This window comes from Lissotriton vulgaris, chromosome 12 (genome assembly GCF_964263255.1).
Source record: "Lissotriton vulgaris chromosome 12, aLisVul1.2, whole genome shotgun sequence".
Lineage (NCBI taxonomy): Eukaryota > Metazoa > Chordata > Amphibia > Caudata > Salamandridae > Lissotriton > Lissotriton vulgaris.
Window position 1 is genome coordinate 172364056 of NC_141700.1, and position 25162 is coordinate 172389217.

At 49.6% G+C, this 25162-nt stretch overlaps 1 protein-coding gene across 1 annotated transcript in view; it reads left to right on the forward strand.

The window, feature by feature from the left end:
- The window catches only part of URI1 (URI1 prefoldin like chaperone), a 466682-nt gene that overhangs the window by 411128 nt on the left and 30392 nt on the right, over window positions 1–25162 (forward strand). Inside the window, exons 9-10 of the mRNA XM_086947708.1 lie at window positions 9329–9465; window positions 20655–20895. Of these exons, the coding sequence (XP_086803834.1) occupies window positions 9329–9465; window positions 20655–20895 (378 nt within the window). The remainder of the gene's footprint in view (window positions 1–9328; window positions 9466–20654; window positions 20896–25162) is intronic.

Sequence of the window (25162 nt, forward strand, 5' to 3'; positions counted from 1 at the left end):
GTGTCCTGCGAGGCGGGGATGTGGCTTAGTTTTAAGCGCCTCCTGGCGCTGTGCAGTGATGCGGGCGGCTCCGGCCGCCGGGAATGCTGGGACTTGTAGTCCTCTGGTCCCGCTCACCTCTCGGCGGCCGCTAAAGATGTTAAAAATGCGGCGGCGGGGAGCAGGCACCCAGAGGAACTCCGGAGAATCTAACAGCAGCCCACACAGAACAGGCAACAGGGCTTCTCTCCCTTTCATCAGGAACTGGACCTGGCTCTCGCTCCACAAACTGCAATTTCCCCCACATTTGCAAAAGATAAAAGTATTGGCATTGTAAATGACAAAGCTATTAATTTCGCTATTTTCAAAACCAACACATAAATAAAATATTTGTCATTTACAAGACCAATAGCTCAAACTTTCCTAATGCGAGACCTATTGCATTGCAAATGCTTCTTCTATGTCGTCAGGCTTTAGGCCTTGTGGGTCCTGTTCTCGACAAATGTTGGCTACAGACCCGCTTTCCGTTGGTATGTGGTGTTTAGGAGAATGCCACGACTCCAAGGATTTAGGCTTCTGCAGAAGACTGAAGCCAAAGGCGCTCAGGAAACACCATATGAAGTCACTGGCGGCACGTCTGTCACAGTCCTGCGAGACTTCACGGCCTCGGTGGTAGTCTTCTCATACGAATGGCCATTCACGGAGCCATCTCAGGAGCCAGGGCCAAACTGGGGCAGAGACGTCGAAAGGTAAGCGCATGCGATTAATGTCTAGACACCCCGACTTCGCCACATGGACTGTGCCTCTCACAGCTCCTCCCACTTGTCGGTTGAGGGGGCCGTTCACAAATCCGCCCCGTCTCCCCGTCTTACCCAGAGCTGGGGCATCGATGGCCCAGATTAGGGTTCTTTACATCTCATCTTTGGGCCCCCATCTTCCTCTGGAGCGCCACTGAGCTTCAAGGAGGTGAGTGGAGCTAAGCCAGCAGGTTCTTCCTCTGTGTTGCTTGGACCATCCGAATCATTGCTTCTGATAGATACATCTGCCTTGTGGATTCCTCACCTTGTGATTCCTCAACTTGTGAATATCCCCCTGCGTCAGCAACGTTCGGAAAATTCTTTGTAGCACGCCGGCGTGGATGACGTCATAGAAGCACGGCATCGCGCGCGACTCCGTCTGACGTCACCGACTCCTTATTAGGCCTACGTCGGCGTGATGACATCAGTTCCCTTTTTTCCGCGTCGTCAACGCTAACGGTTTCTGGGATCTTCCGTGATTTAGATAGTAACTTGTTACTATTTTGTGGTACTGTTTCTCTGTCGAGTGTCTGTTCTACGAGGATGTCGTCGAGGAAGACTGGGTTCAAACAGTGCAGATCGTGTACTAGGATGATGTCGATTACCGATCCGCACGACAATTGTTTGTGGTGTCTGTGATCGGACCATGATGTCAAGAGCTGCCGATCCTGCTTCAAGATGAACCCAAAGGCTCTACTAGAACGTGAGGCGGAACTTCTGCTGGCCAAGGTGAAAGGAAAGGAAGCTGGAAGGTCTGCGAGGTCAACATCTAGACATCCGAGGTCTAAGCAGAAGTCGCGATCGAAGTAGAGGTCGAGATCGGCGTCGAGATCGGCTTCGAGGTCTAGGTCCAGAGTGAGGTCGAGATCCAGATCTAAGTCGGCTTCGGGTCAGGCTTCGGGCTCCTCGAAGAATAAGCACAAGAGGAGGAAGCACAGCTCAAGACATCACTCTGGCAAAGAGTCTTTGGATTCGAAGAGGAAGTCTCGTAAACATCACAAGGACTTTGTGTCACCTTCACCTGGGCCATCTCGTGAGGTTTCACCGGATCCGGAGAAAGAACAAAATCCGGATTCGCGTCATTCTTCGGCACATGAGGAAGACGAGGAGATTCCTCGGGCACCGACTCCGGTGGTAAACCCAGAGGACCAAGAGGGCCAGGAAGAACCGATGCCGGAGCAGCCTCCTTCGGAGCAGCCGTTGGGTTCGTACCCTCCCTTTCCTGGTCCTGGACAGGACCCCTCGCAATTCCTAAATGCTATGTTTGGCGTTTATACAAGGGTAATGTACCCCACTGGTGCACCGGCTGGTCCCATGGGTCCATTGTCTTTTAACTTGGGTGTCCCTCAAGTTTACGCTCCGGCACCTTTTATGCCGTTTATGCCAACGCCTTATACACCTTGGCTCGGTACGGCGCCGCCGAGGTAATCGACTCTGCACACGGCTTCGCCGGCTCAGGAGCGACCTCGAGAACTGGATCGAGGTACGACGCTGGTTCGAGATTCTCGTCCTTCAGCTGTCCCGGCTCCTTGTTCGACGCCGGCTCCGACGGAGTCGTCACCGGATCCGACGACTTCGATTCGTCTGGAGTGCTCGAGGCACAGAGCTCAACGCCTCATGGAGGAAAAGGAGTACGAAGATCCTGAAGCAGAGGAAGGAGAGCTTCTGGATCAAGGGGACTGTTTTGAGGACCTACATAGTGCTAGTGGCCTGGAACTCTCTCCTGAGTGGGTTTTGCCATCAGTTTCTGATGCACCATCTAAGGAAGAGGCACCCTACCATGTCGTCATTAAGAAGGCTGCGGAGCTGCTTAATCTGACTTTACCTACCGTTGAGTTCAAGCCTAACATACTCACGGAGGTTTTGCATTCGCCTTCCTCTATTATAGAGCCCACACTCCCATTCACTGAGGCTTTGACTGAGCCGATAATGGAGGTATGGAAGAGACCATTGACTGCTCCTGCAGTATCCAGGTCGGTGGCAAGACGTTATAGGGTGGCACCTGGTGACCCTGAGTTTCTGTCTTCACATCCTTCACCGGAAAGTCTGGTTGTGCAGGCCGCTTGTTCCAACAGGTCTGCAGGTTCTTTTCCACAGGTGCCAGCAGACAAAGACTTAAAAAAATTGGACCAGTCTGCAAAGAAGATTTTCTCCTCGGGTAGCATGGCTCTTAAATCAACCAATGCTACTTGCCTGCTGGGGAGATATATTCATGCATTGATGGACTCTGTGAAGCAGTTGTCAACTAAGCTTCCAGAGGAAGATCGAAAGAACTTCAATGAAGTAGTCTCTGATACTCAGGCAGCGGCCCGCCAGGTTATTCAGAGTGGCGTGGACACGACGGACTCTGTGGCCAGGATAATGGGCTCTACTGTTGCCACGAGAAGAGCCGCATGGCTTAAGTCTTCTGAGTTTTCAGCAGATGTACAGTCTACTCTAATAGACTTACCATTTGACGGAACTAGCGTCTTTGGTAAAAAAGCGGATGTTGCGTTGGAGAGGTTCAAAGATAGCCGGGCGACGGCAAGATCTTTGGGCCTACAGGCTAGAGGCTCTACCACCAGGAAGTTTAGGGGATTTGGTAGATCCACTTTTCGTCCCTTTAAACAAGGTCAGCAGCAGAACCCATTGTATAAGTCTTACAGAGGTAGACAAAAGAGTTGTGCTCGTGGACGCCAAGCCTCCTCCTCCTCTACTTCCTCCTCTAACAATCATCCCCCACCCGCAGCAGCAAAGCAGCCGTAGATCCGCCATTCCGGATCATGCGGTTCCAGTGGGGGGTCAACTTACTCATTTTCTACGGGATTGGGAATCGGTTACTTCAGATCTTTGGGTTCTCAATCTCGTAGAAAATGGGTATGTACTTCCTTTTCAGGAGTTCCCTCCCATTTACCCTCCTTGCTAAGGTTATTGTTCGGAGGACCACCTGCTTCTCCTGCAGGAAGAAGTCCTGGCACTGTTCAGAAAAGGTGCGATAGAGGTGGTTCCAGAGCAGGAAAGGGGTCTGGGGTGCTACTCCCGGTATTTCCTCATCCCCAAGAAGGATGGCAGGTTACGTCCAATTCTGGACCTCGGGATTTTGAACCTCTATCTCAAACAGGAGAAGTTCAAAATGCTCACACTTGCACAGGTTCTTCAAGCGCTGATGGAAGAAGACTGGATGGTGTCGCTCGACTTGCAGGATGCGTATTTTCACATCCCCATTCTGAAGTTGCACAGAAAGTATCTCCGTTTTACAGTGGGATCGCAACACTACCAGTTTGCGGTCCTTCCGTTTGGGCTTACTACTGCGCTCGAGTTTTCACCAAGGTGATGGCTGTGGTGGCTGCACATCTCAGAAGGTCGGGGGTTCCAGTGTTCCCGTACCTGGACGATTGGCTGATCAAAGCGGAATCTCCAGAGACAGTGCTCCGTCATCTACAGGATACAACTCAGTTGTTACACAGGTTGGGTTTTTCAATAAATGTACCCAAATCTCACCTGGTGCCCTCCCAGCGTAACCTGTTCATAGGTGTGGTACTGGACACAATTATGTGTCGTGCATTCCCTCCTCCTAAAAGGTTTCGCAACATACAGGAAATGATTCCTTTGTTTTGCAATGGAGCAGTTGTTCCAGTCCTGAAGGTTCTTCGCCTGCTCGGTCTGATAGCTTCTTGCATTCTATTGGTCAACCATGCACGCTGGCACATGAGGGTACTCCAGTGGTGCCTCCGCAGGCAGTGGTATCAGCACAATGGAGATCTCAGTGAGTCTGTGAGGATCTCCAGAGAAACTGCGACGGATCTGTCGTGATGGGGCGTGGAAGGCAATCTGTCTCGAGGAAAGCCTTTTCAACTACCTCCTCCGGTGGCCACAGTGATAACGGATGCATCCACTCTAGGGTGGGGTGCACATCTGGGGGATCTGGAGGTCAAGGGTCTTTGGTCTCCAGAGGAAAGGTTGCTTCGCATCAACCTTCTAGAATTGCGGGCAATTCGTCTGGTGCTCAAGGCCTTTCTCCTTTCCCTTCGTGGTCAGTCAGTTCAGGTCCTGGCGGACAATACGACCGCGATGTGGTATATCAACAAACAGGGAGGAGTGGGGTCGTGGTGTCTCTGCAGAGAGGCTCTGCGACTCTGGTCTTGGGTTCAGGACCATAAGATTTGTCTGATGGCAAATCATCTGGCCGGAGTTCTGAACGTACGTGCAGACAGTCTCAGTCGGCGCTTCTCGGCCGATCACAAGTGGAGGCTTCACCCAGAGGTGGTTCGTCACGTCTTTCGGACGTCGGGAACTCCTCAGGTGGACCGGTTTGCCATTCTCGAGAATGCTCACTGCCCGTCATTCTGCAGTCTCCAGTATCCGATGCAAGGAGCCTTGGGGGATGCGTTTCAGTTGAGTTCGTGCTCACATCTCCTTTAAGCGTTTCCTCCCATACCTTTGATTCCTCGGGTTCTGAGGAAGATTCGCCAAGACCGGGCCCAAGTCATATTGATCGCCCAGGATTGTCCAAGAAGGGTGTGGTACACAGATCTTCTCCACCTCTCCTCTCACCCGCCGCTCCGTCTCTCTTTCAGGGCAGACCTCCTCTCTCAGATGGAGGGGCAGGTTCTACACCCCCACCTCCAGACATTACACCTTCATGCCTGGAGATTGAACGGGGCAACCTGATTTTATTTTCTCTCCCTCACGATGTGGTGGATGTCATTCTTTCTGCCAGGGGTGACTCCACTAAGTCCATCTATTCTTATAGGTGGTCTAAATTTGTCTCTTGGTGTGGCGAGAGGGCTGTTGACCCTTTAAAGGCTCAATTGTCTCACATTTTACAGTTTGCTCTTTCTCTCGCACAGCAAGGTTTTGCTGTTGCCACAGTCAAGGGTTACCTTTCTGCTTTATCGGCATTTCTCTGTTTGCCGAATCAGCCCTCTCTTTTTAAGTCTCCTGTGGTTTTGAGGTTTTTGAAGGGTCTTACTAATAAGTTACCTCCTACACCTTTTATTGTTCCTCATTGGGATTTGAATCTTGTTTTAACCTATTTGATGGGTTCTCCCTTCGAACCCTTGCACAAGTGTCCCGTGTGGCTTTTATCTTTTAAAACGGTCTTCTTGGTTGCAATTACCTCTGCAAGGAGGGTGAGTGAGCTTCAAGCTCTTAGTTCCAAGCCCCCATTCTTGACTATGCATGCTGAAAGAATGGTACTCCGGACCAGGGCTGCTTTTCTCCCTAAGGTGGTAACTCCCTTCCATCTAGGGCAAACCATTACCCTTCCTACCTTCTATCCTCCCCCTCACCCTTCCAAGGAGGAGGAGAGGCTTCATCGCTTGGACCCTAAGAGAGCAGTCAGTTTCTATCTCGATAGGACTAAAGACTATCGTATGGATGATCAGCTCTTCGTGGGTTTTGCTGGCTGCAAAAAGGGCAGAGCGGTGCACAAGCGCACACTTTCCAGATGGATAATCCTGTGCATTAAGATTTGCTACTCTCTGGCAGGTAAGGACCCTCCTGAGGGTATCAGAGCTCATTCAACTAGAGCAAAGTCTGCAAAATCGCTTTGTCTATAGGTGTTCCTGTTGAGGACATTTGCAGAGCCGCGACTTGGGCCTCCCTCCACACTTTCGCGAAGCACTACTGCTTAGATACCGAGGTGAGGAAGGACGGCCACTTTGCGCGCTCTGTCCTCCAAGATTTTCTGGTATAGCAGAGTGGACACCCTCCTCCGGGAGTGGGGACTGCTGTGGGACTCTATTCACAAGGTGAGGAATCCACAAGGCAGATGTATCTATCAGAAGAACAAGTTACTTACCTTCGGTAACGCTTTTTCTGGTAGATACAGTATCTGCCTGTGGATTCCTCACTGACCCACCCGCCTCCCCGTTGTCCGCTCTGCTATACTTGTATTTATGTATTCTTATGCATTTTTATGTTTGAAATTTGTTTGATTTACAAACCTTAGCTACACACTGTGTGTGCAATTTTTTAGGTTTTTATGTACTGTGTACAGTGTATATTTATATATCTTCTGTCATTGATCCGTCTGGGTGCCTCGAAGGCGCGGAAAAAAGGGCGGAACTGATGTCATCACGCCGACGTAGGCCTAATAAGGAGTCAGTGACGTCAGATGGAGTCGCGCGCGATGCCCTGCTCCTATGATGTCGTCCACGCCGGCGTTCTACAAAGAATTTTCCGAACGTTGCTGACGCAGGGGGATATTCACAAGGTGAGGAATCACAAGGTGAGGAATCCACAGGCAGATACTGTATCTACCAGAAAAAGCGTTACCAAAGGTAAGTAACTTGTTCGTTTGTGCCAATCGGCCGCCTCTGCTTCGGAACCAGTGCACAAGCCCTTTGGGGACTCCACCTTCGGCGTCCGTTCTTGATCAGTCTACTCCGGCATTGAAGTCATTGACACTGATCAAAGTCACTTCTCATTTTCCAATTGACATATAAGCTGCGTCTTCTCAGCATCGGATGCATAGTTGATAGAGCAAACTGAGGCAAATGTGGCATTTTCACTTCCTTCTCATGATGAGACTTATGGGAGTCGCCTTGTGGCAGGTGGTACAAGGGAGTCTAGGTATTTTCAGCCCATTTCTGAGACTATTCCGTCACAAGTGGAGGAGAGTTAGATATCTGCACTTGGTGAAGCTGGTGGGCTTGAGTTTTCCCCAGCCTCTGGGATACTTTCTCCTCCTAGTTTCGCTACTGAATCAAGTTCCTCCTTCGCAGATGTATTGAGGAGAGTGGCTGCGGTTTTGGACTTGTCACTGCCTACGGTGGAGAAGTTCACCGACCCTCTGATTGATTTCCTTTATTCCTTTATCAAGGACAGTTGGGGGAAGAGCCAGTTCTTCCATACAGTGAGGCCTTGTTCGACATGTTGTTGGGTACTTGGGTCAAGCCTGATACAGCGGTCTCTGTAGACAGTGCTATATCTCACAGGCACCAGCCTGCGCATGGAGACCCAGTTTGTCTCCTCAAATATCCTACTACTCATAGCCTGTTAGTTCAGGCTGCTACAGCCTCACAGTATATGGATTCTTTATCTAAGACTCCATTGACTTGGGAGTCTAGGAATCACCCTACACTTCCTAAATGTTAAATATGTTGGATGGTGCCTGTGGTGAGCTTCCCCTCCGGCTAAACTACCAAACCAGTCCATACATCAAGAACTCCCAAGATACTAAATTACTGATGTTTACTAAAGGGCTGATGTCTACCATCCCAGAACTATGTTCAATCCGAGATGATTGAGAGTGCCCCTGTCACTAAGAAAGTGACCAAGATTGTATAACCCTTTATTTAATTCCTGGATCCTGGGCCTGACGTTGCCTCTTCATGAATCCTTTGTGAGCCCTCTGAACCTGGCCATGTGCTGTCTACGGCAAGTTACTACCCATTGTTACGGACAACTTAGTTGATTCCATCTCATGGGATGACTGTGTTGAAGCTGGCCTATTGTCCTCCCAGGAACCCAGATTCGGAGTGTGCTTGCAGGTCCGGCTCAGCTTCTCTGCCACCAGATCTGGACTGCCTGCAATGCAATGTTACTTTTTCTAATGTGTCTGTGCATGCATCTGAGACGATGCATCTGGTCTCCATTTTTCCATTTTTAGTCTTGTTGGATTTATCCCCATACCCCCCCCCGTCATTGTTTGACTTGGTTCCTCATGATTGTGTTTAAAAGAAATGTTGGGACACCTCTTTAGAAACTCCAAAGAGAAAGTGAGGGTTCCATGGACTTCGTTCTTAAGTATCTGTCACTGCCTTAAAGGGCTGTACACAGAGTGGGCCTTCATGGGTGGCTAAAAATATGCTTACTGTTTCTGGAGGTCTACTCCTTGTGACTGATAATCGCAGTCGCCTGTTCAGATATTCCCAGTGGCCTGTTCGTATAGCTGATGGCTACTCTTACAAACTACAGATATTACCAATCTCATTAAGGACTTGGTGAGGGAAGTTTCCACCAAACAGTCCGCTTATATATTTAATTACTGTGCTTTAGTCTGAATATGCTGGTCTTCTCATATGACGGTCTTTGATGGAAGGTGTTCAGAGTAGAACTAATAAAAAAAAATGTTTACCTCTGATTAGGTCGTTTTTATTCTATATTAATAATTTTGAAAGTAGCCTTGGTAATAGAATTTGTATGCACTATGGGCTTCATTCCATTAATATTCCCTCTCTCGAGATCTTCAATCTTGATATGTTAATTATTTGTGTTTTTCAGTATTTTCTCAGACTTTGACATCTCTAGCCGCTTTGAGACCTGCTATGTTATGTAGACTAGGTTGATCTCTTTAGCCACAATAGTGAAGGGCTTCAGCTTGGCTTTTTGGCAAAGAAAGTTGTTAAATTGGCTATGGTTTTTTTTCATAATACCTGTGTTGCATGTTATTAACGCATTCATTCAAGTATGAAATAAAACCTGCCTCACAGTCTACGCAACAGTGATAATCCAGGCTGATAAACTGTATTCATGCATTTCAAAATATGTATGAATGAAAAAGCAGGGTTTCAATGTACTGTCTAATAATGTCTTCATTTATGTTCCTTTTGCATTTTATATTTTAGGTAAGAATAAACACAGGAAAAAATACTACTTTAAAATTCAGCGAAAAAAAGGAGGAGGCAAAACGGAAAAGGAAGAACAGCAATGGTAATGGACACACAGAACTGCCACATATTAAAACTCCTGCAGACATTTACAGGTAGAAAACACAGTTCATTGTCTGTCACCTGTTAACCATTTAGTTATGTAAAAGACAGCAGTCTGCCTAGTTTATAATCCTTAGAGTTTATTGTTCTTTGGAAAGGGTGATAAAATTCAAACTTTTGCAGACATGTCAGGATGGTTTTCTTGACATTTTGCCTATGACATTGCAGAACACCCTATACCCTTACTACTCCAAAGTGTCCTAAACGATTAGTGTTGCCTTAGACCGAACTCTTCATCGTTTTATAGTAGATCTCCAAGAAATCCGCTCTTGTGAGCATAGTTGACTAATCTGAGTGCAATACCTGATGGCTGCGGTCAAATAAGATCTCTCTGATGCTTAATGGAGACTTACAAAGATTTCTAGATTCTTATTGACAAAATGTTCACTGTGAAAGTGAGATTCTGAGGCTGTTACAGTTTGACAAGCGTACTGTGGTTGCTTTATTTGTAGGGATTTCATTAGATCATATGTTTAAGTAGGCCTTTACTAAACAAATTACATATTTCGATCCCAACTGACAAAATGAAAAAAAATAAAATGACATATATACAAGTGCGGTTTTGTGGGAACAAACCTTTATTGGGAAGTTTAGAAAAACTAATACTCAATACACTCTTGAATTTGTCATATACGCCCCATGTGCTGTACACAATATCACTTAAGAGTAACTGAAAATTTGAATTTTCTGATGGCTACATCTAACCCCGGATTCCTCACCTTGTGAGTACACCAGGCTCGACTAGATCCTTGTGATTTTATCAACATTTCCTTCTCAAGCCAGAAGGTGGCATAGTGTGGCTCCGTGTCGGAACCGTCCCACTCCAGAAGTGACGTCTGTGGCACAATATAACCGCTACCTCCGATTGTTGAAGTCGGTTCTTTTCTTTCCACTCCTCTCAATGCCGATCTGGAGCTCCCTCCCTCACTTCTTTTTTTGTAAATTTGTTTTTATTGTTGCATCATAGAACATGGGTACAGAGTGGATCAACTGCTGGCGTAGCGTCAACATTCAGCCACGGTCAGCCATGCGCGCAACATTTCTGTATATAAACTGGTGTAATTAGGTACTTCCTCCATTAAACAGTACAGATCAATCAAATAGGTCATCAGGCTGGGATACAGTGAGTGTGCTCCAAAGGGGGACGGAGAATAACAGAGGGCATGTGAATTCCTGCCTCGAGGGCGTAGGATCGGGGTCTGTACAGTTCGCATAGCGGTGTTACCAGGTAACGGGGGGGACGGAACTGTGAGGGGGAAGCATATAGGCGCTAGCAAGATCATGGTAAAAGAAAACAGGTGTCGGGCGTCTGGAGGCAAGGGGTTCCCCCAGTATGTACTCACAGTGAGGTAGGACGGTCAGGGGGTGGAGGCATCCCACATATGTGAGTAGCGGGGATGGGTGACATGGCAGCGGGGCGTTGACGAGGAGGTGTGAAGCACCGGGATTCGATACTGGGATGACTGGCAACAGTCAAAGACTATGGGCTCTCTCGGGCGGGGGAGGGGGGGTGTAAGTGGGTCTTCTGTGTGCAAGGACTGCCGGAAGCTATGAAGGAGCATGGCCCATTCCATAGAAATGGGGTTTTTACGCGCACCCCTGGCCTCCTCCTCCCTAAGAGCATCTTCCTCCGCCGCCGCCCACTTACAGACCGCCCCTGTCCATGCCGCTATGGGGGGGACCCTCCGGGGACCGCCAGTGCATGGCTATGCATCTTTTCGCCAGTAGCAGCGCTAAGGACACAAAGCGTCTATGCACCGGTTCTTGCTTAGGGACATGAAAAATGCCTAGCGCGCTGGATTCCCAGGAGGCTAGTGTTGTGAGGCCTGTGAGATCCGTCAATGTGTCGTGCACCGTTTGCCATAGGGAGTGGAGGTCGGGACAGCTCCAAAACATATGGCGAAAATCTGCATCGGGGAAGCGGCATCTGGGGCATAGGAATTGTGTTGATGGGTAAAACTTTTGCAGACGCGCCGTGGTGAGGTATGCCCTGTGTAGTATATAGTATTAAATGTTTTTGAAGCGGGCAGTCCTAGAGACGCGTTTTGGGGCCTCAAGTGCTCTGGTCCATTCCGAGTCGTGTAGTGCGCGACTGATGTCTTCTTCCCATGTGGCCCGTAGAGTCGCCAGGGGAGCGTACAAGAGTTCCCGGATCGATTTATACAGCCAGGTGACCAAGTGGCATCCCACTCCCATATGTAGGATAGTGTGCATTACTGGATGCGTGTCAGGTTCACCGGCCTGGAGATTATAGTAGGGACGGAATCCCTCGAGCAACTGTCGGTGTCTGAGGAATTGACCTGGGGGGAGTTCGAACTCAGCGACCAGTCGGTCGATTGGTTTCAACTGACCTTCCTCAAAGAGCGACTCCATGTCCGTGATGGCACAGTGCGTCCATTCAGCTAGCATTGGAGCCGTGAAATAAGAGTCCTGTCTGGGGCAGCCTATCAGCGGTAGTAGCGGGGAGTATGGGGGTCTACCGGGGCACATCCGGTGAATCCGCATCATGCACTGGCGCGCTATCGCGACTTGAAGGGGGTATGTTCGCCGGGGCTTGGTGCCCGGGAGGAGAAGACGGGTGAGTTCCGAGGTTGTGACTCTGCCGGTCGGGGTAAAAGTCTCCTGGGTGTAACGGTCCGCCGTCCAATACAACAGCCATTGGAGCTGCGCCGCCAGGAAATAGGATTCGAAGGAGGGAGCTCTGAGCCCGCCTTTTGTTGTGGGAAGTTGGAGGGTTTTCAGGGCCACCCTGTGTCGGCCTGCGCCCCATATAAGGGTACCTAGGAGAGAGTTGAGGTCCCGGAAGAACGACCTGGGTGGCACCACCGGTAGATTAGTGAAGTGGTAGAGGAGTCGGGGAAGCATCACAATTTTAGCCAGGGCTATCCGCCCTATTGGGGCTAGTGGGAGCTTATTCCAGAAGGCAACAGTCGGGCGTAGGCCAGCGAGCGTTTTACGGTGATTACCCTCAAAGATGTCTGCCCGAGAGTGGTACAGGCGGACACCGAGGTACCGGGGGGCTTCCGCGGACCATGAGTCTATGGGTTCCCAGCCCAACGTCCCGGGGAGTTAAGCTCGGGTGGAGGGGGATAGATTGTGGACTTGTCCCAGTTCACCTGGAGTCCTGAGGCGTCTGCGAATTCAGCAAGCACTACCCCTATGGGGGTTAGGTCAGTCTCGATGTCCCGGACGTATATGAGGTCATCTGCGTACATAGAGACGCAATGTGTACCGTCCGCGAGCGGGATGCCCCAATGCATTCCCTCCTGGCGTAGTCTAATCGCCAGCGGTTCGACGGCCAGGGCAAATAAAAAAGGCGACAGGGGGCACCCCTGTCTCGTGCCTCGTTGAACCTCAAATACAGATGAGATGTTTCCCGATCCGTACTCGCGTTGTCAGATCGGTGTACAGAAGGCATGTGTACGCCATGAGCCTCGGGCCAACGTTGAGGCGACGTAGGACCGAGAAGAGTAATGGCCAGGTGAGGGTGTCTAACGCCTTCTCCAGATCCATAATGAGGCAGGCGGCGCGGGGGAATCTGTCCCGTACCTGATCCTGGACATGGAAGACTCGGCGGAGGTTCTGTGTGGTGTTCCTTCCCGGAACGAAGCCACATTGGTCAGGGTGGATCAGTGGGCATATGGCCTGGGCATATCTGTCAGCTAGGATCTTCCCGAGAATCTTAGTCTGCCGACAGGAGCGTGATAGGGCGGTACGATCCCATGTGGAGTGGGTCCCTGTGGGGTTTGGGAAAGGTAACAATCACGGATTCTCGCAGTGACTGGGGTAGTTTTCCCAGATGAAGGGATGCCTCGAACATCCAAGTCAACCGGGGGACCACCAGGGGAGAAAACGTCAAGTAGTATTCTAGTGGGAAGCCGTCGAGTCCCGGAGCTTTATTCCGAGACAGGGCACGCAGCGCTTGGGTGATATTTGCGGGTGCTATCTTAGTGTCAAGCGTACGCCTATCAGCGTCCGATATCGTGGGCAACGTCAGTGGATCTAGGAAACGGTCCACGAATGATGGAGAGTACCGGGTCGGGGCTCCGTATACCTGTGTGTAATAGCATTGGAACGCCTGGAGGATCTCGGCTTGAGATCGCACTAGCATGCCCTCTGGGTTGATAATACCCGTGATCGGTTTGATTTCGGTGTCCTGCCTCGCCATCCAGGCGAGCATCGCTCCCGTTTTGTTCCTGTCCTTATGAACTCTGGAGGCATAGGCCCTGAAATTGTATTTTCGAAGATCAGCACAGGCAGTCTGATATACTGCCTTCGCCTCGGCCGTGAGCACAGCGTGTTCCTCAGAGTCATCGGTTTGTTTAGTGAGTGCAGCTAAACGCTGTTCCGAGGTTAGGAGTGTCTGTTCCAATGTGCGGCGAACCCCTGCGATCTGTTTGATGCATTCCCCCTGTGCCACCACTTTAAATGCATCCCACTCCACCAGTGCCGACGATGCTGTGTTCGTGTTGTGTGCAAAGTAATCTTGTATGCTGGTTTTGTGTGTGTCCCTAAACACCAGGTCTGATAGGCAGTCTCTAGGGAGACGCCAAGTGGGGACTGGTGGGTGTGGGGGGCGCCAGGTCAAGCGCAAAATGTGGGCGTCATGATCCGAGAGGATCCGACCTAGGTAGTCCGAAGATGTTACCTTAGAGAGGATTGGTGCAGAGCATAAGAATCTGTCTAGGCGGACCCGGAGGTTGTGAGGTTTTGAGTGGAATGAGTAAATGCGAGCCAGTGGATGTAAGTGCCACCATGCGTCAGTAAGCGCCCAATGTGTGGTCCAAGCTCTGAAGAGTTCTGCTTGCCGAGGGATTGGGGAGTGTGTGTTGTGATCGGTCCAGAGTGGGGTCCAGCGTGCAATTGTAGTCACCCCATAACAACCATGGAACTGTAGTTAACTGGGCTAAGACTCCTGTGAGGTGGTCCCAGAATTTGTCCTGCTCTGTATTAGGGGCGTAAATGCTGCCCAGGAGGATCCCTTGTCTGTCTAAAATTCCCTCTAGAAGTGCATATCTGCCCTCTCTGTCTACCACCCGCCTGAGCACTCGGAAGGGGGTGCCTGGTCTAATCCAAATTAAGGCGCCACGCGCAAATGCCGAGTATTGCGTGGCATAAAAGGTCCCCCGCCACTTGGTCTGTAACCGGCCTAGTTCGGTAGCGTTAATATGTGTCTCTTGCAGAACCGCAATACTGGCTGACATACGCTTGATGTAGGAGTAAACAGAGTAGCGTTTGCTGGGTGTGTGTAGGCCCCGTACATTCAGTGTAAGAACGTTCACATCCGACCGTGGAACCGCCATTACTAAGGTGTCGTGCTTGTGGATGGGGCCCCCTTGCAGTTCCCGAGGGCAATAGGGTCTTGCGTTTCGTGTGTGCTCCTGCTCGCCATGCTTCCATAAGTGTGGGGGAGGAACTGACGGGGATAACAGGTAGAACCATGGATGGGCAACAGTCCCAATACTGAGGATATATCACCGGAGGTGGCATATCCAAACTAATGTCCCACGAGGGGAGAAATACAACAGAATTCTGCGTGGGTGGCAGCGTGTGTCACTACCAGGCTTGTGCGCGAATCGGGCTTTTGCACGAGAGATGTCTATCGCACGCAAGCGCATACAGTTATCTGATTATGCAATCTTGGCTCACAAACATCGCTTAGTATATTAGGCAACCAAAAAAAGAGGATACACCAGCTGTCTTTCCGCCCATCACGAAGAGGCGCCAGGTTGTCCAGCTAGGGTAGCGTCCAATGTGTGTGCTGGGGGAAGAGATTGGGCCAAACCCTGACATTGTGCCATCACTGTCCCGGTCTTTCTCAGGGGTGAATAGGTGCGGTGGGCATTCCAGATCCGATGCAAGGGGTGAAGTGTGCAGTTCAGTCGCCGCTCGTAAGGCGTCACGCCTCTCCTGCATGATTTGTGTGAGGTCGGGTGAGCTCGAGGGGGAGGATGCTTGGCTTTTGGGGGACCCTGTCTGGGTACGCTTCGTGCCCCGTCTTCTGGATCGTCGCGAGTCGTTGTTGTGCATCCGCTGGGGTCCGGGTTTAGGGATCAGCAGGCAATGAAACTCAGTCCAATCCCGTGCCTCCTCCGCCGTGGTGAAGAATATGGCCTTCCCTTTGTGTAGCACTTTGAGGCGGGCCGGGAACAACAAGGAGTACTGGAGATCATTTGCGCGGAGGCGTCTTTTAACCTCCAGAAAGGTAGATCGTTGCTGCTGGACTTCTCGGGCATAATCAGTGAACACCATGACCTGCTGGTCCTCTACTTGCAGGGGGCCCGCCGTCCGGGCCGCACGGAGCACTGCATCGCGGTCTCAGAAGTGCAGGAATTTAGCCAGCATGGGACGTGGAGGGAGTCCTGGCTTGGGTTTCCGAGCGGGTACCCTGTGGGCTCTTTCAATAGAGAAGAATACTGAGCGCTCTGACTCGGGGGTGAACGATGTGGTCCATGATTCCATGTAGGTCAGAGGGTCCGAGTTTTCAATCCCCTCCGGCAGACCCAGGACGCGGATGTTACACCGCCTCGAGCGTCCCTCCAAATCAACCATGCGTTCCTCGCGGGCCGCCACGCGGCGCAGGACCTCCTTCATGTCTGCCTCCTGTGTTTTCACTGTGGGTTGCGGCGTGGCCACGATCCGTTCTCCTTCCTTCACTCTGTCCGCCAACTTACGATGGTCGTCGCGAATCAGGCTAATGTCCGTCATCAAGACACCCAATCGTTCCTCCATTGAGAGTCGGGACAGTTCAATTGCCGCCATCACCTGGTCCAGTTTCGCCGATAGTGTGGGGTCAGTATGCGGCGTGTTGGCTTGTGTCCAGGTCCTCGTGTGTGGCATCTTCTCAATGGCCGTTTCAGGGACAGCAGTCACCTGCGAGCCCTTCGGTTTCCCCATGGGTCCGGGGAAGAGGGCACCGCGCTCTTGTAGATTCCGGGAGCAGTGGGCCGTCGGCTACCAGTTCTCTGGGGTGGATGGTAACCCAGTGGGGGTTGGTTACCCAGTTCTTGTTGGTACTGAGGCAAGTACGGTTTCAACTCTGGGCTCCTCAGGTCCGGAGCGCGCCGGCGGCCTGTAGCCGCCGGTGAATTCAGTGGAGCAGCAGGAGGTCACGCGAGTGCCCACAGGCGTGTACCATCAGGGGGCCCTCCTCCGCTGTCCAAGTTCTCGAGGAGAAGGGGCTCCCAGAGTGTGGCCAGTTCTCGCACCCTCCCCCTTTGGCGTATGGTGCAGTCTCTATGCCGGTCGTTGGGGAGAGGGTCAGGTGGTAGGGACCTGGGGGGTCCGGGGCAGCGGCAGGTCGTCCTCGATGTGGCGTGTGGCCGCCGCAGGCTCGGGCGAGCACCTTTGCTCCTAGGATGGGGCTCGCGCTGGTCACGGTGTCCGGGTCTCTGTGGGCGCCATTTTGAAGTCACGCGCTCTGGTCCGCAGAGCCGCTCGTGGTGGCAGGAGCGTCTCGGCCCCCCCGACCAGGGGACGATGCGACCTGTGTCCTCTTATGGGTCCCAGAGGAGGTAGGAGGCCGCTGGGGTGCCGGCGCTGGGATCCTCGGAGGAGGGGGGGGGGGGGGGGGAGGCAGGCACTCACTCACCGCCCCAAGTGGAGGTCGCGGACGTCTCGAGGGCGCAGCCACAGGTGATCCGCGGCAGTGGGCTGGGCCGGTGCTGGAGTCAGATCAGGCTCCCGGTTGATCAGGAGCGCTGGTGTAGCGGAGCTCCGGGATGGTGGCCACCATCTTGCGTGCCGGAGTGCGGCCGCGGGAGAAAGCTTGGTCCGGAGTACACCCCCGTGGGCCGGTCTCACCGCTCACCTGGGATCTCTGCAGCCGCCGGCTGGCCGCGTCTCCCAGGGCCTCCGCTCAAGGAACAGGCTCTCGGCGGCGTAGGCATCTGTGGGACGGAGCCGCGTCCGCCATTTTGGGACTCGGCGCACGGCTCCGGCAAGAGATGTTTCGGTGTGTGCCGCTCGCCAGCAGTCCTCGCGGCTCACCTGGAGGATGCCTCAATGAGTGGGGGCATTACAGGTGCTTTTGCTGTAGGTTGAGGCTCCCGGCGATCTCAGGAACTGGGCAGGATTCTAGCCCGATCGCGGAGCCTCAGCAGGACACAGCCGCCATTGTGGCTGGCTAAGCCACGCCCCCTCACCCTCCCTCACTTCTGTCACTTGACAGAACTTTTTGCCCAAAATGTTTCTCTAAACAAAATATTATTTGTTATCTTTTGCATCTACAGCGAGTAGGTTTAGCCTACACATCCATTCAACTACACCTTGCGGCAGTCGCTGGATATCTACAAAACAGACAACATTTATCCTTATTCAAAGTTCCAGTTATTAAAACTTTTATGGAAAGATTTAAAAGAATAATACCACCCAGGGTACTACCTGCACCTGTCTGGAACCTCAATATTGTTCTCACAAGGCTCATGGGCCATTTTTAGGTAACATTCCCTTAGCTGACATATGTAAGGAAGCTACATGGTCCACATCACACACATGTACCAAACATCAATGTGTGGATGTATTAGCAAATCAACAAGCTAATGTAGGAGCAGCAGTACTAAAAAGTATTTTTCAAACAACTGCAACACCCACTGGTTAGTCACCGCTTTTGGAGGGTACTGCTATACAATCTATGCAAAGCATGTGTATCTACAGCATACATGCCTCAAACTGAATATTTTACGTACCCTATAAGCATCTGTTCTTGGCATGTAGAGCTGTAAATTCACATGCACCCTCCCTCCTCCCTGGACACCTGTATCTGTTGCAGTTCTTATTATTCACACTACATACTCATGGACATCTCTATACTACACTTACTTACTCCATTCTCACCCTTGTGCGGGAAAACAATCTAACAATGGAGTCCATGCGCAGTATCACGGAAAGGAGGAGTCACCTTACCTTGTGACTGGAAAAGACTTCTATGAAGAAAAACAACTTGCAAACATACGGACCCAACACTAGATGGCAGGAGTGTGCAAAGCATGTGAATCTACAGCTCTACATGCCAAGAACAGATGCTACAGGGTAAGTAACATAAACCTTTTCCATTTTAACCATTTAAAAAAGAAATGGTAAAAGGAAAATATTCCCAATGCTTCCTTGCATACAGGGAAAAACTGTACTGTGACTGTAAGGCTGCCCACTGACTTCCACAAGCGTAGTTTACAGTACATTGACAGCCACTTAATCTTGCTTCATTTTGACAGTCTTCTGAAGGACATAGGATCAGGTATCCCCATGCCTGCTTCCGTTCCACTGGCTCCACTAAGGAGGGAGGAGGGTTATTTATTAATTTAATGGAGGTATCCAGTATAGGAAACTGGTGTTTAAGTTAAGTATATTTTCCTTCTTATTGGCATCTTTATTTATCTTTGGAAAAACTGAACAGAAAGGCATCGGTAAAGCTGGGTAAAGCTATAAGGAATGTATTCGACTAACATACATAGCAGCCAGCAAGAGAATTAGTGTAACCACTTCTTGGAATTATGCTCCAAATTATCTTTTTTAAATTGCAGTTACGTAAAAACATGGAATGGAATGGAACTCTCTATAGAAAGAGAATGGCAGCTACTTTGCCAAGTAGCAGCTAGCTTTATGGGAAATTCTTAATTTTACATTAAAAACGTCAATCAATATAACAGGTTTCCCTTCCTCCTAGCTTGGACACTACAAATATATTTGTGATGGGCGATGCAGATTTTTGAAGTGACCAGTTGTAGCTTAATGTATTAAAAGAGATCGAGAGATACATAGTCAACCTGATTCAAAACTAGAAAAATATTGGCATAGGTGCACTTGTGAAATAATTGTCAGTCTGTAAATGACACTGCTAGTAATATAGGAAGTGAAGCAGGGCTGATACTTTGCTAGAAAACAGTGCTATAATGTGCACACACAGATGTATATATGTGTGTGTGTGTGTGTGTGTGTGTGTGTGCATATATATATATATATATGCATGCATGTGAACAAGGGCTTGTAGCCCGAAACGCGTTATGCATTTCCTGCTTTTGCGCTTCGCCGATCTGCTGGTTGGAAGTGGCGTGTTGGGAGTTCTGTTTGAATATATATATATATATATATATATATATATATATATATATATATTCAAACACAAAAGAGTTGCCCCCTTAGTGAAAGCCACAAGACACCAGGTAAAGTATAGACGGTTTAATGGGAGAGCTGAAGTTGCCTCGTGCAAACATCCAACTGAAAAATTGCAGTCAATCGTGCATTATTATCCGAGTGGATTGCTTGCCAATGGTCATTCAAAGTTAATTTAAAAGTCCCCAGTGGGTAGATGGAGGTTTCCATCAAGGCAGCGGCACCATCCGACTCTCCTCCCTGCTCCTAGTGCCTCCAAATGCCGGCGTCGGTTGGCGCCAGCATGCAGACCGAAAAATCGGCAGGGCTTCCACCGCGGCCGGACCAGCCGCATCCATACAAACACAAAAGAGTTGCCCCCTTAGTGAAAGCCACAAGACACCAGGTAAAGTATAGACGGTTTAATGGGAGAGCTGCAGTTGCCTCGTGCAAACATCCAACTGAAAAATTGCAGTCAATCGCTGACGCGTTTCGTGCGCTGTACGCACTTCTTCACAGGCTGGGGGCGTGTTGGTAGAATGAAATACAGGTGCTCTGACTTTGCTTGCACCATTCATGAAGTCAGCCTGTGAAGAAGTGCGTACAATGAGCTGTAATTCTGAATCCAAAATAAGCAGTCATTCAACGCTGTTGTACCGCCTTCTGTTCCTCATTCCATTAAGAGAAGTTTGCTGCTGCTTTCTCTTACATTTGTTTCATTGAAAGGGACTTGGCAGTTGAGGGCTTAGACCTCTTGGAGCAGTGTCCTACATACAGGGAAGATTAAAAAATGTCGACTGCTGAAAGTTTCATAACATACATGCATTTTTTAATGTGATCTTTCATCACACATGAAGACAATTTGGTTGAGACTAATTGGTTGAGTCTGCTCCTTTCGAGACAGATTGTTACAGCTTAATGGGTAAAGGCAGCTACAACTTCACCTAGAATCAATTAATATGTCTCAGCCTGGGAAATAATAAAGTTATGCTTGCAATTGTGAAGTAGTTTGTAGTATTATCTAATATGAACACGATTAGGATTATTGAAGCTTAAACTCGCACTAAAAAACTTCTGTTGATTTTCTTGTTAGGGTCTTTGTCGATGTTAAAAATGGGGAGTATGTTCCTCGAAAATCGATTTTAAAGTCCCGAAGCAGAGATGATAGTATCTGCAGTGATACAAGTGAGAGCAGTGCTGCTGAGTTTGAAGACAGGCGTGGAATAATGAGAAGCCTTAGTTGTGATGATGCCATCTTCTTTGATTCCAGTGAGGGAGTTCTTCCTGAAGATTATCATTCTCCCAACAGACATCCTATGTCCGGACCATTGGAGGTATAACACGATTTGTAGCATTTAAACCCTGCTATGTGCATATCTTCTGATAAGACAAAGTTTGTGTTTTGTTACTTTACAGTCCAGAGAAAAAATACAGTTTTTAATAAAACAGTATCTTGCTTTGTATGCATACCTCTTAGATGGAAAATCCCCCATTGGGGAGTGCTAGAGTCAAGACTACTACTGCATTATGTTTCATATCTCTTGCGTGTTAATTCAATGGAGGTTTCCATGGCACAAGGAGGGACACAACCAGCAACTTTGTTTAGAAAGGAGATGGGATTTTGAGTATGTAAAACTGAAAATGATTAAATGGTTTGAATGAAGATTGGAAGGGGTTTCCAAACTGTAGGAGCAAGAGCTGGAGTGCAGCAATCACCTATGTCATATTCATAGTCTATCAACATTTAGGCAAGGAGCATATCTATCTGAAGAATACATCATGGAAGATGAGGAGTAATCCTTCACTTGATGAATGCTGGTGAAGGTATAACCATGGACCCATGAACAACGCACATGATTTTAAACACATTGCGCTCATTAGTAGGCACAAGAGAAGAGATGTCATATTGGAAGTATTGCAGATGAATTTAGGACAATTGGTGATCATGCAGACACTTGATCATCAGTTGATATTTAGTAGATGACATTTACATAGCCAAGCCTGGTTCCAGCTGTAGCAGCCATGGCTGATCTCCTAGTGTTGTGATTAAGGAAGGAAAGATTTGCTTAAGGTGGTGGAGATGAAAGCTTTAGGTACAGATGAGGCTTGAAAGGAAAGCATGTGATTGGCATTTGTTTTCTACATCATGACATAATAGAAAAAAGTGAAAGGCAACGGCTGCAATAAGAAAATGTGAGAAAGTAAAAGAACACAAGCAGAACTATTCTACCAATGCAAAATTAAAAATTCAGACTAAATTAGAAAATATAAAAAGTACATGAAAACGATGCAGGTAACACATTTTTCTTATATGTGCATGCATTATAGATCCTTGCATAATGTTTGTAATTTTGATTCAAATGTACCAGAAAACACTAAGAATAGCTACTGTTGACCAAAATATGTGTTTGTAGCATATTTATTGTGGCTATATGTTATGCATACTTCGGCCATCTAGCATTAGGCTCAGACATTTCAGCTTGTTTTTCTTAGAAGAAGCTTCAAGTCACAGGACGTGCAGTTACTTCTGCCAGTGTCCACTATGCGCATGGACACCCACTACATCTTGGATTTTCTTTTCCCCACTATCTGGTTCAGACGTGTTAAACAACTGTTCCGAGATCTCCAGATTTTTAAGGGCCTTTTTGGGCCTCAGTGCTCCAATTTTAAAGACCAATGACACTGGTAACAATCACTCCACTGCCCAGTATTTTTCAATGATTCTCCTGACGTAGACACTGCTCCCCTTAGATCAATCGCTTCGTTTGATTCCCTGACAGCTGACGCTTTGGTCTTCGACTCAGTCAAGTCTTCTTTATTCTCCCCAGAATTTGTCCCGGAGAATGCGAACATGAAGGCAGTGATAGAATGCTCATCATTCTAGTTTTGTCTAAGGCACACTGCAAAGTACCTGCGAGTGGACAATCATGACCTTTGTAACCTGTGCCTTTCATGCGCTCGAAATGAGGCCTCCTGCAAATCTGCCTCACCTTTTTGTGTGTAAGGAGATAATGAAGTACTGAAGGGAAAGGTATTAAGCAAACTCGATAATGCAGGAGTACTCATCCTCTGAGATGCCCAACTTTATCAGCGAACAGGACCCTCTTGATATTGAGAAGAAAGAGTTGGACACCTCCTGAATCCCAGCGGCCCAACTGACACCCAGCACGGAGATGTTGTCCTCGAGTGCCTCCGAGGAAGAAGATTAAGACTGGGTACCCTTGGTGTCCGAACGAACAGAGCTTGGCAGCAAGAATACTCCCAAGTGCACAAACATTACTCTAGTGCAAAGCCGCTAAAATATTGCACAATTAGGCATCCCAACCCTGAAGCAGAATACAGCACCCACAGATGTCTAGTGTTTAGCTCTGAGGAGTGCTGAAAGCAAATCTCAGCTTCTGTACTGCTGCCACTCTTTGGCTCTGGTCAGCACTGTGAGAAGGGACTCCTCAACCCTTGCCAGCGCCACACCCACCAACTCTCCATCTTATCCAAAGGGCACCACACCCTCCCCCTTCGGAGCTGAAATAGACATTGAGAGCACCTCCAAGACAGAGCACGGTCTGCTTTGAGGGCCCATTTGAGACAGAGGTTGTAACAATCTGAGGCTCCTATCCTGATGAGATTGGCAGAACAACTAGACTCCAAGCAGAAACTGCTTTCATGCACCCAGAAACCGTCACACCTCCAGGTAAACCGTCAACCACTCTGCCTCCAATTCCTAAGAAACAGGCTGACCGAGGAAAAGATAGACTTCAATGTTTCACATCATCCGTCCCCAATAAGCACAGGGCAAGACAACAAGCCGTTTACCCCAACCTCCCACGCCCAGGCAATCGCCATGGCCACCATCTCCTTTACCTCCACCAGAATCTCTTGATGGGTCACTGCTTTCATATTTTGACCATAGTACCCCTTATGGGTAGGAGACCCATCCAACCTCCTTGCTGAAGTAGGAGATGGGGACAACTACAGTGTCAGCCCTGCGGATGATCCGAATTTGGAACCCTCCCTGGCCAAGTCATCCCCAACTAATGATATAAGCTTGTATGATGCCAACAGTAAAGAGGGCAGCCCTCCATGCATTTCCTACAGGACGAAGAGGACTTTTTGGTGGAAATCCTTTCTAAGACCATTCTGTAACTGGCCATACTCAAGGGGATGAAGTCGGCCCCAGACAATTTCAAAGACCCTGTCAGAGGAAAGGTATTCACATCACCAGTTGGCAAGATATTTGAGGCTTCTCTCAATAGGCAACACTGTCTGTAGGTAGGTCCTCCTAGACTCCTTTGTGATACAGTAAAATAGCAAGCGTCAACTTGAGGAACAATGGAGGCCCCTGTCAGAGAAGAGCAAGCGCCTCAACATCTTTAACAAGTGCACGGCTGTTAGTGTAACCACACAATGGCATATTGCCATTTCAATTGGCTTTTTGTTGAGATATGACTAATTGCACTCGGAATACATTGTATTGCTGGTGCAGCACTCCAGAGACCTATAGAAATAGGAACAGCTACTCCCTGAAGGAAAGATCTGATGTGGACTACTAGCCGCATATTCCTTTACGTAGAATTATCCCCAGGTGTGAGACTGGGTCCTGAAACTTTTTGCCACAGCATCCATGCGCTCCGGGGCAACATCACGCGACTCCGCCCAGGCATTGTTCGCGCAGATGACGTCCGCGAGGTCACATAAGCCCCGGTGCTCCTACGTCAGTTTTCTTCCTTTTCCGCGTGCAACGCGGATCCGTTCGTGCTGCGGGCCTGTTTGGGGCCCTTTTTTCTTCACCAATTGTCTTTTATCTTGTGGAACAGTGTGCAAATCCTTCGGGCTTCGAAACTTGCACGTCATGTGGGCGTCTTATGTCGGCGACGGACCCTCATCTCATTTGTATGTGGTGTTTGGGGGAGGATCACGGCACCACTGATTGTGAGGCGTGTCAGCGGTTGAAGCCGAAATCACGGCGGGAGCACCGCATGAAACTTCTTTCGGCGCGTCTCTCCAGGTCGACCTCCTCCCCTCGATCAGCTTCGGCAGACGGCTTCAGATACGGCTGTGATTGTTGTCCTCGTCCTTCTCCGATGTCACGATAGCGTCGCTACCCGGTGGTTAAGTGTCGCAGTTTGTCCCCGGGGGCTGGTCTTCGGCCTTCTGGGGGCGTGGGCTCTCCACGGATGATGTGGCCCCACGTGTCATCCTATCCACCGTTTCCCGGTGAAGGGACGTCGAGAGTCCAGATGGAGACCTAAGCGGCGGCTTTTCGGGCCTCGCTGGGTCTCCTCCTCCTTCCCCTCCTAGGGCGCCGATGCTTCCCTCGCCTCATGCGGGGCCCTCCGCTGCGCCTGCTGCGACTTCGGCCCAGCGTAGACTGGCTCGGATCCAGGCTTGGAGGATGTGGTGCTGTTGGGGTGCGGCCCCTCTGAGGTCCCTCCTTCGCGCCACGGTGCCTCTGCCTCACCGTAAACTCCTGCGGAAATCCCTGTGGTTTTGTGGGAGGTTGCCGGGGCTCGGGTCTCATCCTCAAGCCCCTGTCAAGGGGGAGCCCTTCTCAAACTGGCACAGGAGCAGAACGCTGCAGGCTAACAATGCCCCTATAAGGTC